This window comes from Leptonotus elevatus, chromosome 7 (assembly GCF_054856555.1).
Source record: "Leptonotus elevatus isolate MCC_2025b chromosome 7, RoL_Lele_1.0, whole genome shotgun sequence".
In the NCBI taxonomy this organism is placed as follows: Eukaryota; Metazoa; Chordata; class Actinopteri; order Syngnathiformes; family Syngnathidae; genus Leptonotus; species Leptonotus elevatus.
In genome coordinates, this window is record NC_141245.1 from 23,012,298 (window position 1) to 23,029,534 (window position 17,237).

Consider the following 17,237-nt stretch of genomic DNA (forward strand, 5'->3'; position numbering starts at 1 on the left):
TGAACTAGGGTTAGGGTTTCAAACTAGGGGTTTAAACAAGGGTTAGGGTTTCAAAGTAGGGGTTTAAACTAGGGTTAGGGTTTCAAAGTAGGTGTTTAAACTATGGTTAGGGTTTCAAACTAGGGTTAGCGTTTCAAAGTAGGGGTTTAAACTAGGGTTAGGGTTTCAAAGTAGGGGTTTGAACTAGGGTTAGGGTTTCAAAATAGGGGTTTGAACTAGGGTTAGTGTTTCAAAGTAGGGGTTTAAACTAGGGTTAAGGTTTCAAACTAGGGGTTTAAACTAGGGTTAAGGTTTCAAACTAGGGTAGGGTTTCAAAGTAGGGTTTTAAACTAGGGTTAGGGTTTCAAAGTAGGGGTTTAAACTAGGTTTAGGGTTTTAAACTAGGGTTAGGGTTTCAAAGTAGGGGTTTAAACTAGGGTTAGGGTTTCAAAGTAGGGGTTTGAACTAGGGTTAGTGTTTCAAAATAGGGGTTTGAACTAGGGTTAGGGTTTCAAACTAGGGGTTTAAACTAGGGTTAGGGTTTCAAAGTAGGGGTTTAAACTAGGGTTAGGGTTTCAAAGTAGGTGTTTAAACTAGGGTTAGGGTTTCAAACTAGGGTTAGGGTTTCAAAGTAGGGGTTTAAACTAGGGTTAGGGTTTCAAAGTAGGGGTTTGAACTAGGGTTAGGGTTTCAAAATAGGGGTTTGAACTAGGGTTAGTGTTTCAAAGTAGGGGTTTAAACTAGGGTTAAGGTTTCAAACTAGGGGTTTAAACTAGGGTTAAGGTTTCAAACTAGGGTTAGGGTTTCAAAGTAGGGGTTTAAACTAGGGTGAGGGTTTCAAGCTAGGGTTAGGCTTTCAAGCTAGGGTTAGGGTTTCAAAGTAGGGGTTTAAACTAGGGTTAGGGTTTCAAAGTAGGGGTTTAAACTAGGGATAGGGTTTCAAAGTAGGGGTTTGAACTAGGGTTAGGTTTAGGGTTAAGGTTAGGGTTAGGGTTAGGGTTAGGGTTACAGTTAGGGTTAGGGTTTCAAAAGTAGGGGTTTAAATTAGGGTTAGGGTTTCAAAGTAGGGGTTTAAACTAGGGTTAAGGTTTCAAAGTAGGGGTTTAAACTAGGGTAAGGGTTTCAAAGTAGGGGTTTAAACTAGGGGTAGGGTTTCAAAGTAGGGGTTTAAACTAGGGTTAGGGTTTCAATGTAGGGGTTTAAACTAGGGTTAGGGTTTCAAAGTAGGGGTTTAATCTAGGGTTAGGGTTTCAAAGTAGGGGTTTAATCTAGGGTTAGGGTTTCAAAGTAGGGGTTTAAAATAGGGTTAAGGTTTCAAAAAAGGGGTTTAAACTAGGGTTCGGGTTTCAAAGTAGGGTTTTAAACTAGGGTTAGGGTTTCAAAGTAGGGGTTTAAACTAGGGTTAGGGTTTCAAACTAGGGTTAGGGTTTAAAAGTAGGGGTTTAAACTAGGGTTAGGGTTTCAAAGTAGGGGTTTAAACTAGGGTTAGGGTTTCAAAGTAGGGGTTTAAACTAGGGTTAGGGTTTCAAAGTAGGGGTTTAAACTAGGGTTAGGGTTTCAAAGTAGGGGTTTAAACTAGGGTTAGGGTTTCATAGTAGGGGTTTAAACTAGGGTTAGGGTTTCAAAGTAGGGGTTTAAACTAGGGTTAGGGTTTCAAAGTAGGGGTTTAAACTCGGGTTAGGGTTTCAAAGTAGGGGTTTAAACTAGGGTTAGGGTTTCAAACTAGGGTTAGGGTTTCAAAGTAGGGGTTTAAACTAGGGTTAGGGTTTCAAAGTAGGGGTTTAAACTAGGGTTAGGGTTTCAAAGTAGGGGTTTAAACTTGGGTTTAGGATTTCAAAGTAGGGGTTTAAACTAGGGTTAGATTTTCAAAGTAGGGGTTTCAACTAGGGTTAGGGTTTCAAAGTAGGGGTTTCAACTAGGGTTAGGGTTTCAAAGTAGGGGTTTAAACTAAGGTTAGGGTTTCAACTTAGGGTTAGGGTTTCAAAGTAGGGGTTTAAACTAGGGTTAGGGTTTCAAAGTAGTGGTTTAAACTAGGGTTAGGGTTTCAAAGTAGGGGTTTTAACTAGGGTTAGGGTTTCAAAGTAGGGGTTTGAACTAGGGTTAGGGTTTCAAACTAGGGTTAGGGTTTCAAAGTAGGGGTTTGAACTAGGGTTAGGGTTTCAAAGTAGGGGTTTGAACTAGGGTTAGGGTTTCAAAGTAGGGGTTTAAACTAGGGTTAGGGTTTCAAACTAGGGGTTTAAACTAGGGTTAGGGTTTCAAACTAGGGTTAGGGTTTCAAAGTAGGGGTTTAAAGTAAGGTTAGGGTTTCAAAGTAGGGGTTTGAACTAGGGTTTAGGGTTTCAAAGTAGGGGTTTAAACTAGGGTTAGGGTTTCAAAGTAGGGGTTTAAACTAGGGTTAGGGTTTCAAAGTAGGGGTTTAAACTAGGGTTAAGGTTTCAAAGTAGGGGTTTCAATTAGGGTTAAGTTTTCAAAGTAGGGGTTTAAACTAGGGTTAGGGTTTCAAGCTAGGGTTAGGGTTTCAAGCTAGGGTAAGGGTTTCAAAGTAGGGGTTTAAACTAGGGTTAGGGTTTCAAAGTAGGGGTTTAAACTAGGGTTAGGGTTTCAAAGTAGGGGTTTAAACTAGGGTTAGGGTTTCAAACTAGGGTTAGGGTTTCAAAGTAGGGGTTTAAACTAGGGTTAGGGTTTCAAACTAGGGTTAGGGTTTCAAAGTAGGGGTTTGAACTAGGGTTAGGGTTTCAAAATAGGGGTTTGAACTAGGGTTAGGGTTTCAAACTAGGGTTAGGGTTTCAAAGTAGGGGTTTAAACTAGGGTTAGGGTTTCAAAGTAGGGGTTTGAACTAGGGTTAGGGTTTCAAAATAGGGGTTTGAACTAGGGTTAGGGTTTCAAAGTAGGGGTTTAAACTAGGGTTAGGGTTTTAAAGTAAGGGTTTAAACTAGGGTTAGGGTTTTAAAGTAGAGGTTTGAACTAGGGTTAGGGTTTCAAAGAAGGAATTAAACTAGGGTTAGGGTTCCAAAGTGGGGGTTTGAACTAGGGTTAGGGTTTCAAAGAAAGAATTAAACTAGGGTTAGGGTTTCAAAGTAGGGGTTTCAACTAGGGTTAGGGTTAGGGTTAGGGTTAGGGTTTCAAAGTAGGGGTTTGAACTAGGGTTAGGGTTTCAAAATAGGGGTTTGAACTAGGGTTAGGGTTTCAAACTAGGGTTAGGGTTTCAAAGTAGGGGTTTAAACTAGGGTTAGGGTTTCAAAGTAGGGGTTTGAACTAGGGTTAGGGTTTCAAAATAGGGGTTTGAACTAGGGTTAGGGTTTCAAAGTAGGGGTTTAAACTAGGGTTAGGGTTTTAAAGTAGAGGTTTGAACTAGGGTTAGGGTTTCAAAGAAGGAATTAAACTAGGGTTAGGGTTCCAAAGTGGGGGTTTGAACTAGGGTTAGGGTTTCAAAGAAAGAATTAAACTAGGGTTAGGGTTTCAAAGTAGGGGTTTCAACTAGGGTTAGGGTTAGGGTTAGGGTTAGGGTTTCAAGCTAGGGTTAGGGTTTCAAAGTAGGGGTTTAAACTAGGGTTAGGGTTTCAAAGTAGGGGTTTAAACTAGGGTTAGGGTTTTAAAGTAGGGGTTTAAACTAGGGTTAGGGTTTCAAAGTAGGGGTTTAAACTAGGGTTAGGGTTTTAAACTAGGGTTAGGGTTTCAAAGTAGGGGTTTAAACTAGGGTTAGGGTTTCAAAGTAGGGGTTTGAACTAGGGTTAGTGTTTCAAAATAGGGGTTTGAACTAGGGTTAGGATTTCAAAGTAGGTGTTTAAACTAGGGTTAGGGTTTCAAACTAGGGTTAGGGTTTCAAAGTAGGGGTTTAAACTAGGGTTAGGGTTTCAAAGTAGGGGTTTGAACTAGGGTTAGGATTTCAAAGTAGGTGTTTAAACTAGGGTTAGGGTTTCAAACTAGGGTTAGGGTTTCAAAGTAGGGGTTTAAACTAGGGTTAGGGTTTCAAAGTAGGGGTTTGAACTAGGGTTAGGGTTTCAAAGTAGGGGTTTGAACTAGGGTTAGGGTTTCAAAATAGGGGTTTGAACTAGGGTTAGGGTTTCAAACTAGGGTTAGGGTTTCAAAGTAGGGGTTTGAACTAGGGTTAGGGTTTCAAACTAGGGTTAGGGTTTCAAAGTAGGGGTTTGAACTAGGGTTAGGGTTTCAAAGTAGGGGTTTGAACTAGGGTTAGGGTTTCAAAGTAGGGGTTTAAACTAGGGTTAGGGTTTCAAAGTAGGGGTTTAAACTAGGGTTAGGGTTTCAAAGTAGGGATTTAAACTAGGGTTAGGGTTTCAAAGTAGGGGTTTAATTTAGGGTTAAGGTTTCAAAGTAGGGTTAGGGTTTCAAAGTAGGGGTTTAAACTAGGGTTAGGGTTTCAAACTAGGGTTAGGGTTTCAAAGTAGGGGTTTGAACTAGGGTTAGGGTTTCAAAATAGGGGTTTGAACTAGGGTTAGGGTTTCAAACTAGGGTTAGGGTTTCAAAGTAGGGGTTTAAACTAGGGTTAGGGTTTCAAAGTAGGGGTTTGAACTAGGGTTAGGGTTTCAAAATAGGGGTTTGAACTAGGGTTAGGGTTTCAAAGTAGGGGTTTAAACTAGGGTTAGGGTTTTAAAGTAAGGGTTTAAACTAGGGTTAGGGTTTTAAAGTAGAGGTTTGAACTAGGGTTAGGGTTTCAAAGAAGGAATTAAACTAGGGTTAGGGTTCCAAAGTGGGGGTTTGAACTAGGGTTAGGGTTTCAAAGAAAGAATTAAACTAGGGTTAGGGTTTCAAAGTAGGGGTTTCAACTAGGGTTAGGGTTAGGGTTAGGGTTAGGGTTTCAAGCTAGGGTTAGGGTTTCAAAGTAGGGGTTTAAACTAGGGTTAGGGTTTCAAAGTAGGGGTTTAAACTAGGGTTAGGGTTTTAAAGTAGGGGTTTAAACTAGGGTTAGGGTTTCAAAGTAGGGGTTTAAACTAGGGTTAGGGTTTTAAACTAGGGTTAGGGTTTCAAAGTAGGGGTTTAAACTAGGGTTAGGGTTTCAAAGTAGGGGTTTGAACTAGGGTTAGTGTTTCAAAATAGGGGTTTGAACTAGGGTTAGGATTTCAAAGTAGGTGTTTAAACTAGGGTTAGGGTTTCAAACTAGGGTTAGGGTTTCAAAGTAGGGGTTTAAACTAGGGTTAGGGTTTCAAAGTAGGGGTTTGAACTAGGGTTAGGGTTTCAAAGTAGGGGTTTAAACTAGGGTTAGGATTTCAAAGTAGGTGTTTAAACTAGGGTTAGGGTTTCAAACTAGGGTTAGGGTTTCAAAGTAGGGGTTTAAACTAGGGTTAGGGTTTCAAAGTAGGGGTTTGAACTAGGGTTAGGGTTTCAAAGTAGGGGTTTGAACTAGGGTTAGGGTTTCAAAATAGGGGTTTGAACTAGGGTTAGGGTTTCAAACTAGGGTTAGGGTTTCAAAGTAGGGGTTTGAACTAGGGTTAGGGTTTCAAACTAGGGTTAGGGTTTCAAAGTAGGGGTTTGAACTAGGGTTAGGGTTTCAAAGTAGGGGTTTGAACTAGGGTTAGGGTTTCAAAGTAGGGGTTTAAACTAGGGTTAGGGTTTCAAAGTAGGGGTTTAAACTAGGGTTAGGGTTTCAAAGTAGGGATTTAAACTAGGGTTAGGGTTTCAAAGTAGGGGTTTAATTTAGGGTTAAGGTTTCAAAGTAGGGGTTTCAATTAGGGTTAAGTTTTCAAAGTAGGGGTTTAAACTAGGGTTAGGGTTTCAAGCTAGGGTTAGGGTTTCAAGCTAGGGTAAGGGTTTCAAAGTAGGGGTTTAAACTAGGGTTAGGGTTTCAAAATAGGGGTTTGAACTAGGGTTAGTGTTTCAAAGTAGGGGTTTAAACTAGGGTTAAGGTTTCAAACTAGGGGTTTAAACTAGGGTTAAGGTTTCAAACTAGGGTAGGGTTTCAAAGTAGGGGTTTAAACTAGGGTTAGGGTTTCAAAGTAGGGGTTTAAACTAGGTTTAGGGTTTTAAACTAGGGTTAGGGTTTCAAAGTAGGGGTTTAAACTAGGGTTAGGGTTTCAAAGTAGGGGTTTGAACTAGGGTTAGTGTTTCAAAATAGGGGTTTGAACTAGGGTTAGGGTTTCAAACTAGGGGTTTAAACTAGGGTTAGGGTTTCAAAGTAGGGGTTTAAACTAGGGTTAGGGTTTCAAAGTAGGTGTTTAAACTAGGGTTAGGGTTTCAAACTAGGGTTAGGGTTTCAAAGTAGGGGTTTAAACTAGGGTTAGGGTTTCAAAGTAGGGGTTTGAACTAGGGTTAGGGTTTCAAAATAGGGGTTTGAACTAGGGTTAGTGTTTCAAAGTAGGGGTTTAAACTAGGGTTAAGGTTTCAAACTAGGGGTTTAAACTAGGGTTAAGGTTTCAAACTAGGGTTAGGGTTTCAAAGTAGGGGTTTAAACTAGGGTGAGGGTTTCAAGCTAGGGTTAGGCTTTCAAGCTAGGGTTAGGGTTTCAAAGTAGGGGTTTAAACTAGGGTTAGGGTTTCAAAGTAGGGGTTTAAACTAGGGATAGGGTTTCAAAGTAGGGGTTTGAATTAGGGTTAGGTTTAGGGTTAAGGTTAGGGTTAGGGTTAGGGTTAGGGTTAGGGTTAGGGTTACAGTTAGGGTTAGGGTTTCAAAAGTAGGGGTTTAAATTAGGGTTAGGGTTTCAAAGTAGGGGTTTAAACTTGGGTTAAGGTTTCAAAGTAGGGGTTTGAACTAGGGTTAGGGTTTCAAAGTATGGGTTTGAACTAGGGTTAGGGTTTCAAAGTAGGGGTTTGAACTAGGGTTAGGGTTTCAAAATAGGGGTTTGAACTAGGGTTAGGGTTTCAAACTAGGGTTAGGGTTTCAAAGTAGGGGTTTGAACTAGGGTTAGGGTTTCAAAGTAGGGGTTTGAACTAGGGTTAGGGTTTCAAAGTAGGGGTTTAAACTAGGGTTAAGGTTTCAAAGTAGGGGTTTCAATTAGGGTTAAGTTTTCAAAGTAGGGGTTTAAACTAGGGTTAGGGTTTCAAGCTAGGGTTAGGGTTTCAAGCTAGGGTAAGGGTTTCAAAGTAGGGGTTTAAACTAGGGTTAGGGTTTCAAAATAGGGGTTTGAACTAGGGTTAGTGTTTCAAAGTAGGGGTTTAAACTAGGGTTAAGGTTTCAAACTAGGGGTTTAAACTAGGGTTAAGGTTTCAAACTAGGGTAGGGTTTCAAAGTAGGGGTTTAAACTAGGGTTAGGGTTTCAAAGTAGGGGTTTAAACTAGGTTTAGGGTTTTAAACTAGGTTTAGGGTTTCAAAGTAGGGGTTTAAACTAGGGTTAGGGTTTCAAAGTAGGGGTTTGAACTAGGGTTAGTGTTTCAAAATAGGGGTTTGAACTAGGGTTAGGGTTTCAAAGTAGGGGTTTAAACTAGGGTTAGGGTTTCAAAGTAGGTGTTTAAACTAGGGTTAGGGTTTCAAACTAGGGTTAGGGTTTCAAAGTAGGGGTTTATACTAGGGTTAGGGTTTCAAAGTAGGGGTTTGAACTAGGGTTAGGGTTTCAAAATAGGGGTTTGAACTAGGGTTAGTGTTTCAAAGTAGGGGTTTAAACTAGGGTTAAGGTTTCAAACTAGGGGTTTAAACTAGGGTTAAGGTTTCAAACTAGGGTTAGGGTTTCAAAGTAGGGGTTTAAACTAGGGATAGGGTTTCAAAGTAGGGGTTTGAACTAGGGTTAGGTTTAGGGTTAAGGTTAGGGTTAGGGTTAGGGTTTCAAAAGTAGGGGTTTAAATTAGGGTTAGGGTTTCAAAGTAGGGGTTTAAACTAGGGGTAGGGTTTCAAAGTAGGGGTTTAAACTAGGGTTAGGGTTTCAATGTAGGGGTTTAAACTAGGGTTAGGGTTTCAAAGTAGGGGTTTAAACTAGGGTTAGGGTTTCAAAGTAGGGGTTTAATCTAGGGTTAGGGTTTCAAAGTAGGGGTTTAAAATAGGGTTAAGGTTTCAAAAAAGGGGTTTAAACTAGGGTTCGGGTTTCAAAGTAGGGTTTTAAACTAGGGTTAGGGTTTCAAAGTAGGGGTTTAAACTAGGGTTAGGGTTTCAAACTAGGGTTAGGGTTTCAAAGTAGGGGTTTAAACTAGGGTTAGGGTTTCAAAGTAGGGGTTTAAACTAGGGTTAGGGTTTCAAAGTAGGGGTTTAAACTAGGGTTAGGGTTTCAAAGTAGGGGTTTAAACTAGGGTTAGGGTTTCAAAGTAGGGGTTTAAACTAGGGTTAGGGTTTCATAGTAGGGGTTTAAACTAGGGTTAGGGTTTCAAAGTAGGGGTTTAAAGCTAGGGTTAGGGTTTTAAAGTAGGGGTTTAAACTCGGGTTAGGGTTTCAAAGTAGGGGTTTAAACTAGGGTTAGGGTTTCAAACTAGGGTTAGGGTTTCAAAGTAGGGGTTTAAACTAGTGTTAGGGTTTCAAAGTAGGGGTTTAAACTAGGGTTAGGGTTTCAAAGTAGGGGTTTAAACTTGGGTTTAGGATTTCAAAGTAGGGGTTTAAACTAGGGTTAGATTTTCAAAGTAGGGGTTTCAACTAGGGTTAGGGTTTCAAAGTAGGGGTTTCAACTAGGGTTAGGGTTTCAAAGTAGGGGTTTAAACTAAGGTTAGGGTTTCAACTTAGGGTTAGGGTTTCAAAGTAGGGGTTTAAACTAGGGTTAGGGTTTCAAAGTAGTGGTTTAAACTAGGGTTAGGGTTTCAAAGTAGGGGTTTTAACTAGGGTTAGGGTTTCAAAGTAGGGGTTTGAACTAGGGTTAGGGTTTCAAACTAGGGTTAGGGTTTCAAAGTAGGGGTTTGAACTAGGGTTTAGGGTTTCAAAGTAGGGGTTTAAACTAGGGTGAGGGTTTCAAAGAAGGAATTAAACTAGCGTTAGGTTTATAAAGTATGGGTTTAAACTAGGTTTAAGGTTTCAAAGTAGGGGTTTAAACTAGGGTTAGGGTTTCAAAGTAGGGGTTTGAACTAGGGTTAGGGTTTCAAAGTAGGGGTTTGAACTAGGGTTAGGTTTTCAAAATAGGGGTTTGAACTAGGGTTAGGGTTTCAAACTAGGGTTAGGGTTTCAAAGTAGGGGTTTGAACTAGGGTTAGGGTTTCAAAGTAGGGGTTTGAACTAGGGTTAGGGTTTCAAAGTAGGGGTTTAAACTAGGGTTAGGGTTTCAAACTAGGGGTTTAAACTAGGGTTAGGGTTTCAAACTAGGGTTAGGGTTTCAAAGTAGGGGTTTAAAGTAAGGTTAGGGTTTCAAAGTAGGGGTTTGAACTAGGGTTTAGGGTTTCAAAGTAGGGGTTTAAACTAGGGTTAGGGTTTCAAAGTAGGGGTTTAAACTAGGGTTAGGGTTTCAAAGTAGGGGTTTAAACTAGGGTTAGGGTTTCAAAGTAGGGGTTTAAACTAGGGTTAAGGTTTCAAAGTAGGGGTTTCAATTAGGGTTAAGTTTTCAAAGTAGGGGTTTAAACTAGGGTTAGGGTTTCAAGCTAGGGTTAGGGTTTCAAGCTAGGGTAAGGGTTTCAAAGTAGGGGTTTAAACTAGGGTTAGGGTTTCAAAGTAGGGGTTTAAACTAGGGTTAGGGTTTCAAAGTAGGGGTTTAAACTAGGGTTAGGGTTTCAAACTAGGGTTAGGGTTTCAAAGTAGGGGTTTGAACTAGGGTTAGGGTTTCAAAATAGGGGTTTGAACTAGGGTTAGGGTTTCAAACTAGGGTTAGGGTTTCAAAGTAGGGGTTTAAACTAGGGTTAGGGTTTCAAAGTAGGGGTTTGAACTAGGGTTAGGGTTTCAAAATAGGGGTTTGAACTAGGGTTAGGGTTTCAAAGAAGGGGTTTAAACTAGGGTTAGGGTTTTAAAGTAAGGGTTTAAACTAGGGTTAGGGTTTTAAAGTAGAGGTTTGAACTAGGGTTAGGGTTTCAAAGAAGGAATTAAACTAGGGTTAGGGTTTCAAAGTGGGGGTTTGAACTAGGGTTAGGGTTTCAAAGAAAGAATTAAACTAGGGTTAGGGTTTCAAAGTAGGGGTTTCAACTAGGGTTAGGGTTAGGGTTAGGGTTAGGGTTTCAAGCTAGGGTTAGGGTTTCAAAGTAGGGGTTTAAACTAGGGTTAGGGTTTCAAAGTAGGGGTTTAAACTAGGGTTAGGGTTTTAAAGTAGGGGTTTAAACTAGGGTTAGGGTTTCAAAGTAGGGGTTTAAACTAGGGTTAGGGTTTTAAACTAGGGTTAGGGTTTCAAAGTAGGGGTTTAAACTAGGGTTAGGGTTTCAAAGTAGGGGTTTGAACTAGGGTTAGTGTTTCAAAATAGGGGTTTGAACTAGGGTTAGGGTTTCAAACTAGGGGTTAAAACTAGGGTTAGGGTTTCAAAGTAGGGGTTTAAACTAGGGTTAGGGTTTCAAAGTAGGTGTTTAAACTAGGGTTAGGGTTTCAAACTAGGGTTAGGGTTTCAAAGTAGGGGTTTAAACTAGGGTTAGGGTTTCAAAGTAGGGGTTTAAACTAGGGTTAGGGTTTCAAAGTAGGGGTTTAAACTAGGGTTAGGGTTTCAAACTAGGGTTAGGGTTTCAAAAGTAAGGGTTTTAACTAGGGTTAAGGTTTCAAAGTAGGGGTTTAAACTAGGGTTAGGGTTTCAAAGTAGGGGTTTTAACTAGGATTAGGGTTTCAAAGTAGGGGTTTGAACTAGGGTTAGGGTTTCAAAGTAGGGGTTTGAACTAGGGTTAGGGTTTCAAAATAGAGGTTTGAACTAGGGTTAGGGTTTCAAAGTAGGGGTTTAAACTAGGGTTAGGGTTTCAAACTAGGGGTTTAAACTAGGGTTAGGGTTTCAAACTAGGGTTAGGGTTTCAAAAGTAAGGGTTTTAACTAGGGTTAGGGTTTCAAAGTAGGGGTTTAAACTAGGGTTAGGGTTTCAAAGTAGGGGTTTAAACTAGGGTTAGGGTTTCAAACTAGGGTTAGGGTTTCAAAAGTAAGGGTTTTAACTAGGGTTAGGGTTTCAAAGTAGGGGTTTAAACTAGGGTTAGGGTTTCAAAGTAGGGGTTTTAACTAGGATTAGGGTTTCAAAGTAGGGGTTTGAACTAGGGTTAGGGTTTCAAAGTAGGGGTTTGAACTAGGGTTAGGGTTTCAAAATAGGGGTTTGAACTAGGGTTAGGGTTTCAAAGTAGGGGTTTAAACTAGGGTTAGGGTTTCAAACTAGGGGTTTAAACTAGGGTTAGGGTTTCAAACTAGGGTTAGGGTTTCAAAGTAGGGGTTTAAACTAGGGTTAGGGTTTCAAAGTAGGGGTTTTAACTAGGATTAGGGTTTCAAAGTAGGGGTTTGAACTAGGGTTAGGGTTTCAAAGTAGGGGTTTGAACTAGGGTTAGGGTTTCAAAATAGGGGTTTGAACTAGGGTTAGGGTTTCAAAGTAGGGGTTTAAACTAGGGTTAGGGTTTCAAACTAGGGGTTTAAACTAGGGTTAGGGTTTCAAACTAGGGTTAGGGTTTCAAAGTAGGGGTTTAAACTAGGGTTAGGGTTTCAAAGTAGGGGTTTTGAACTAGTTTTTAGGGTTTCAAAGTAGGGGTTTAAACTAGATTTAGGGTTTCAAAGTAGGGGTTTAAACTAGGGTTAGGGTTTCAAATAGGGGTTTTAACTTGGGTTAGGGTTTCAAAGTAGGGGTTTAAACTAGGGTTAGGGTTTCAAACTAGGGTTAGGGTTTTAAAGCAGGGTTTTAAACTAGGTTTAGGGTTTCAAAGTAGGGTTTTAAACTAGGGTTAGGGTTTCAAAGTAGGGTTTTAAACTAGGGTTAGGGTTTCAAAGTAGGGTTTCAAACTAGGGTCAGGGTTCCAAAGAAGGGTTTTAAATTATGGTTAGGGTTCCAAAGTAGGGTTTCCAACTAGGGTTTGGGTTCCAATGTAGGGTTTCAAATTAGGGTTGAGGTTCCAGTGAAGGGTTTCAAAATAGGGTTATGGTTCCAAAGTAGGGTTAGGGTTTCAAAGTAGGGTTTCAAACTAGGGTCAGGGTTCCAAAGAAGGGTTTTAAATTATGGTTAGGGTTCCAAAGTAGGGTTTCCAACTAGGGTTTGGGTTCCAATGTAGGGTTTCAAATTAGGGTTGAGGTTCCAGTGAAGGGTTTCAAAATAGGGTTAGGGTTCCAAAGTAGGGTTTCCAACTCGGGTTTGGGTTCCAAAGTAGGATTTCAAACTAGGGTTAGGGTTCCAAAGAAGTGTTTTAAATTAGGGCTAAGGTTCCAAAGTAGGGTTTCCAACTAGGGTTTGGGTTCCAAAGTAGGGTTAGAATTCCAAAGTAGGGTTTCAAACTAGGGTTAGGGTTCCAAGGTAGGGTTTTAATTTATGGTTAGGGTTCCAAAGTAGGGTTTCCAACTAGGGTTTGGGTTCCAAAGTAGGGTTTCAAATTTGGGTTAGGGTTCCAAAGTAGGAATTCAAACTAGGGTTAGGGTTCCAAAGTAGGCTTTTAAACTAGGGTTAGGGTTCCAAAGAAGGGTTTTAAATTAGGGTTATTGTTCCAAAGTAGGGTTTCCAACTAGGGTTTGTGTTCCGAAATAGGGTTTCAAAATTAGGGCTAGGGTTCCAAAGTAGGGTTTCAAACTAGGGTTGTGGTTCCAATGTAGGGTTTCAAAATAGGGTTATGGTTCCAAAGTAGGGTTAGGGTTCAAAAGTAGGGTTTTAAATTTGAGTTAGGGTTCCATAGTAGGGTTTCAAATTAGGGTTTGGGCTCCAAAGTGTGGTTTACAACTAGGGTTTGGGTTACAAAGTAGGGTTTCAAATTAGGTTTAGGATTCCAAAGTAGGGTTTTAAATTTGAGTTAGGGTTCTATAGTAGGGTTTCAAATTAGGGTTTGGGCTCCAAAGTGTGGTTTACAACTAGGATTTGGGTTTCAAATTAGGGTTGGGGTTCCAATATAGGGTTTTAAAATAGGGTTAGGGATCCAAAGTAGGGTTTCCAATTAAGGTTTGTGTTTCAAAGTAGGGTTCCAATTTAGGGTTAGTGTTCTAATGCAGGTTTAAAAATAGGGTTAGGTTTCCAAAGTAGGATTTTAAACTAGGGTTAGGGTTCCGAAGTAGGGTTTCAAATTAGGGTTTGAGTTCTAAAGTAGGTTTCCAAATTAGGGTCGGGGTTCCAAAGTAGGGTTTTAAACTAGGGTTAGGGTTCCAAAGTAGGTTTTTAAATTTGAGTTAGGGTTCCAAAGAAGGGTTTCCAACGAGGTTTTCGGGTCTGAAGTAGGGGTTTTGGGTTCTAAAGTAATGTTTTAGAATAGGGTTAGCGTTCCATAGTAGGGTTTCAAATTAGGGTTTGGGCTCCAAAGTAGGGTTTCCAAATAGGGTTTGGGTTCCAAAGTACGGTTTCAAATAAGGGTTTGGGTTTCAAAGTGGGGTTTCCAACTTGGTGGAAGTAGATTAAATTAGGGTTAGGGTTTCAAAGCTATTTAATATTTTTAAAAGGGCCAATGTTCCAAATTATCGCTAGAATTTTAAAATATTTTTTTAAAGTAGGGTTAGGGTTTCAAATTAGACACAAATAGTCATAAATGTACTGAACTTTCTGTAAACTAAAACCTCGACTTTGAGATTGTCCAACGTGACCATGCATTAGTTGAAACATCAATGAAAATCGACAGTTTGCTGACCTCCAGTGGTAAATGGAAAGAAGTACTACTTCCAGTAACGTGACTTTGTTGCCGTTGAACATATTAATTAGACTAAAGTATTCATAATTTTTGTTCTAACGTGCAAACCATGAATGTTTTTTTTTTACATATATTTAGGGGAAAAAATGCTTAGCATCACTGGATCATAAAACAGAATGTGAGAACATTCTAATAAAAGTATTTTTGTTAACCAAATTCATTTTGGTAAATCTCTAAAGTGATTCGTGCATTTAAAAAAATTACAATTCTTTTCACAACAAAACAAAAAGTAAAGAAGAAAATAGTCAAATTTTGATTTAGATTGATTTATTGTAATTTACAGTACTGTCTTGTTAATATCCCAATATTTATTAAATAGCACAGAGGAAAAAAATGGTTACATAATTGAAATCTCATCCGAAAATGACCATATGTTCAAGCTTACTCTACATGAATAAGAACAAAAAAAAAAAAAAAAAAAAAAATACATTTTGTGTTGTGAATTAAGTCCAGAAAGTAAAAACCCTGCCACAGTTTTGCTTTAGGCCCAGGTGTTAGCTAGCTAGCTACCTAGCTAACTCCCATGGTGCTCGTTTACCTGCTAGGGAGCTAGCTAGCTAGCGCCTTAAAGTAAAAACCCTGACACAGTTTGGCTTTAACCCCTGATGCTACCTAGCTCCCTAGCTAGCTCCCATGGTAATCGTTTACCCGCTCGGGAGCTAGCTAGCTAGCTCATTAGGGGCTAACTGTGGCAGGGTTTTTACTTTCTGGACCTGGATTTGCACCCTCTAAGTTGAAGGCAACACCACAGCAATGTTTTCACAGTGTGAACTTGTTTGTTGTTGTTTTTTAAAATCTTATAGACCTTTGACATGTCATAAATGTTCCCAGGTGGCAAAACTGGACATGTCGTTTATTTTGAAAAGGTCTACAAGACAGCATTTAGTAGTAGTAGTAGTAGTAGAAGACACAGAATATTTTCACAGTAAATACAAAACATTGACGTATACTCAGAAAACAATTTTTTGGGAGTGTATAAAATTTAAAATGTATCAATGATCATTGCTCTCGCTCATGCGTGACTTCCCAGAATCTCATCCAGATTGATGTCTTTCATCCAATCGTCGTTCCCCGAGCCCGATTTGAGCAGGGAGTCGATGAAATCCGAGTCTGTGTTAATACCCGGGACCGTGTTGTCTCCCTCGGGCAGGAAGTCGAAGGTGACGCGGTTAGCGCGACCGCTTTGGTAGCCGCTCGAAACGGTCTCGGCGAAGTTCCTCGCGGCCGGAACCTGCTGCTCCGGAGAGGTCTGGTTCAAGTTGGGCTGGGCGGGTCTGGACCCGGCGTCTCTAATCATCATCTGCAGGTCCGGCGCCACCTGGTTGGGAGGTCCGGCGGGCCTCTGCTGGTACCGATGGTTCTGCGGCAGATCCAACGCGGCGGCTTGCCGCCCGAGTCCGGCGGGCTTGCCGACCGAGCACCAGCTCACGTTGGTCATCTGACCCGTGACCCGGGAGGAATGCGGGTCGGCCACGGGCCTCGGGTGTGGCTCCCCTGTGCCGTTATTCATCCCGAAGGAGTTCCCTTGCGTGTTGGGGCCCAGGAATCGCACCTTATTTTGGTTGAGCGCCATTCGGTTGGGATTGGGGAATTGTCCGATGCAGGGAGGGGGCTGACAGTCAAAGCGGTGGTCTGACGAGTTCAACTCTGAAGCGGACCCGCGTGGAAAGTGGCACGGCATGGAATGAAGGTCCTTCTCCGGGCCGGCGCTAGAAGACTGGGATGCATTTGCACCTGAACAGATGAGAGAGACCACATTTTGGATGTAGCCCGAGTAGAATCGCTATGTACAAGGGACCACGAATATCAAGAATTCACGTATAAATATAATTGCTTCAATAAAAACAAATGTAATAAGAAAATACTCCAGAAAAACACAAATATATTTGGGGATCAGGTAAAAATAAAAATAAACGAATAAGGGGGTACCGAAAAAAATAATAGGGGCATTATTGACAGTATTTTTTCCATACCCTCTAATTCATGTTTTTTTTAAATTCCCCCACTTATTTGTTTTTTCTGGAGTTTTTTTTTTTAAATTACATACATTTAATGTTTAGTATTTACTGTGAAATATTTTTATTCTGAAAATGTATGACATAGTCCGCTTGTTTTTCCTTTTTTAGGGAACCTAAATAAGGGAAACATAAATAAGGTAAAACAAATTTAAAAAAAATAAAAATAAGACGGGTTTTGGAAAAAATACTGTAAATAATGGGGGCATTATTCGTGGTTTTTTTGTTTTGTTAATTTTTTTACCTGATCCCCCCACTTAGAGAAAAAAATAAACAAGCAAATTAAATCATACATTTTCAGGAAAATATATTTATCCATTCATTTTCAAAAAATATCTATTCATCCTCTTTCTGTAATAAAATATATTTGCGCAAATTGGAGTACCACAAGAAAAAGGAACTTTTTAGACACAAATGTCATACATGTTCAAGGAGAAAAAAAAACGATCACAAGAATACATTACAAGAAAACTATTTTAAATGTAAGTTGTATTTTGTTGAATAAAAGTTGTAAACTTTCTCTTAAAAAAAATCACAATATTATGAAAATGTAATTGTATTTATTCTAGAAAGCAAGGACCATCTTTCAAAAACAAAAGACAGCTCTTTGGAGAATAAAGACATATTTTCCAATAAATAAAAGGTGCACATTTTTTAGCGTTAACTAATTCAATAGTACGTTTTTCAAGAAAAAAAAGAAGAAGTTTTTTCCTAAAATAAAATAAAAAATATATACGTAAAGCAATCTTTTTTGTTGCATTTTCCACCAACGGGGGAAAAAAAGCATATATTTGAGAACAATTTTGTCATTAAATCCAATTTTAAAACAGGGAGTCTAAATTTTCTGAAAAAGGAGTTGTAATTGTGCATACATGCCACAAGGTGGCGGCAAGCCCCTTAAAATGAAATAGTACGAGCATGTACACAATTATTAACCCATGTTGCATAAATGACTATATGAAGTGGTTTAAAACATTCAACACCAACAAGGGTTTCCTCGTACGCGGCGGTTTACTTGCTCGATGCTATAACACGAAAAGTGAAGCTTACTTGGGAAGACGTTGGCGCCCACCACGCTTCTTTTGTAATCTGGCGGCGGCCTGGTGAGATGACGGCTGAACTGATCCGGCGCGTTGTCTTTGTCCTGGAAAAGACATTTGACGTATTTTGAAATCAATAATAATGCAAGTCCTACATTCCGAAATGTATGCTGTGTAAAACGTGTCAACCGTAAACAAGGTGAGGCGCTTACGGCTCTGTGCGTTTGGGATAGTTGTCTGTGCATGGCGGGAGATTTGGCGGGACCCCTTAACGGGTGTGGGGGCAGCGGGGGGCGCGGCTGGCCCACGCTTCCGTTGGAAGATAGCCTCGGTCCAGCGGGGACACCCTGACATCAAAACAACGCACACACATGAGAATTTTCAGACGAAAAAGGTGTAACATTACAAGAACAAAGTTGGACTCTTGAAAACTCTTTTCATTTAATTTCATTTTTTTCATTTCAATCATTGTTTTCATTCATTTGTAGAAGAAGGAAAAAAAAAGACAATAATCTTCATTGTTAAATGAATAAAAGGAGCAGAAAGAAGACAAGTCTTATTGTATCCGCCCAGAGTTCATTTACAAGCTAAATTAAAAAA

General features: G+C 40.1%; 1 protein-coding gene across 1 annotated transcript in view; it reads right to left on the reverse strand.

Moving 5' to 3' along the window:
• Positions 1-13,843: 13,843 nt before the first annotated feature.
• The window catches only part of maml2 (mastermind like transcriptional coactivator 2), a 41,514-nt gene continuing 38,120 nt past the window's right edge, over positions 13,844-17,237 (reverse strand). The window contains exons 3-5 of the mRNA XM_086081597.1: positions 16,850-16,984; positions 16,648-16,741; positions 13,844-15,316 (exon numbers count right to left, since the gene is read on the reverse strand). Of these exons, the coding sequence (XP_085937723.1) occupies positions 14,595-15,316; positions 16,648-16,741; positions 16,850-16,984 (951 nt within the window). The 3' untranslated portion in view covers positions 13,844-14,594. The remainder of the gene's footprint in view (positions 15,317-16,647; positions 16,742-16,849; positions 16,985-17,237) is intronic.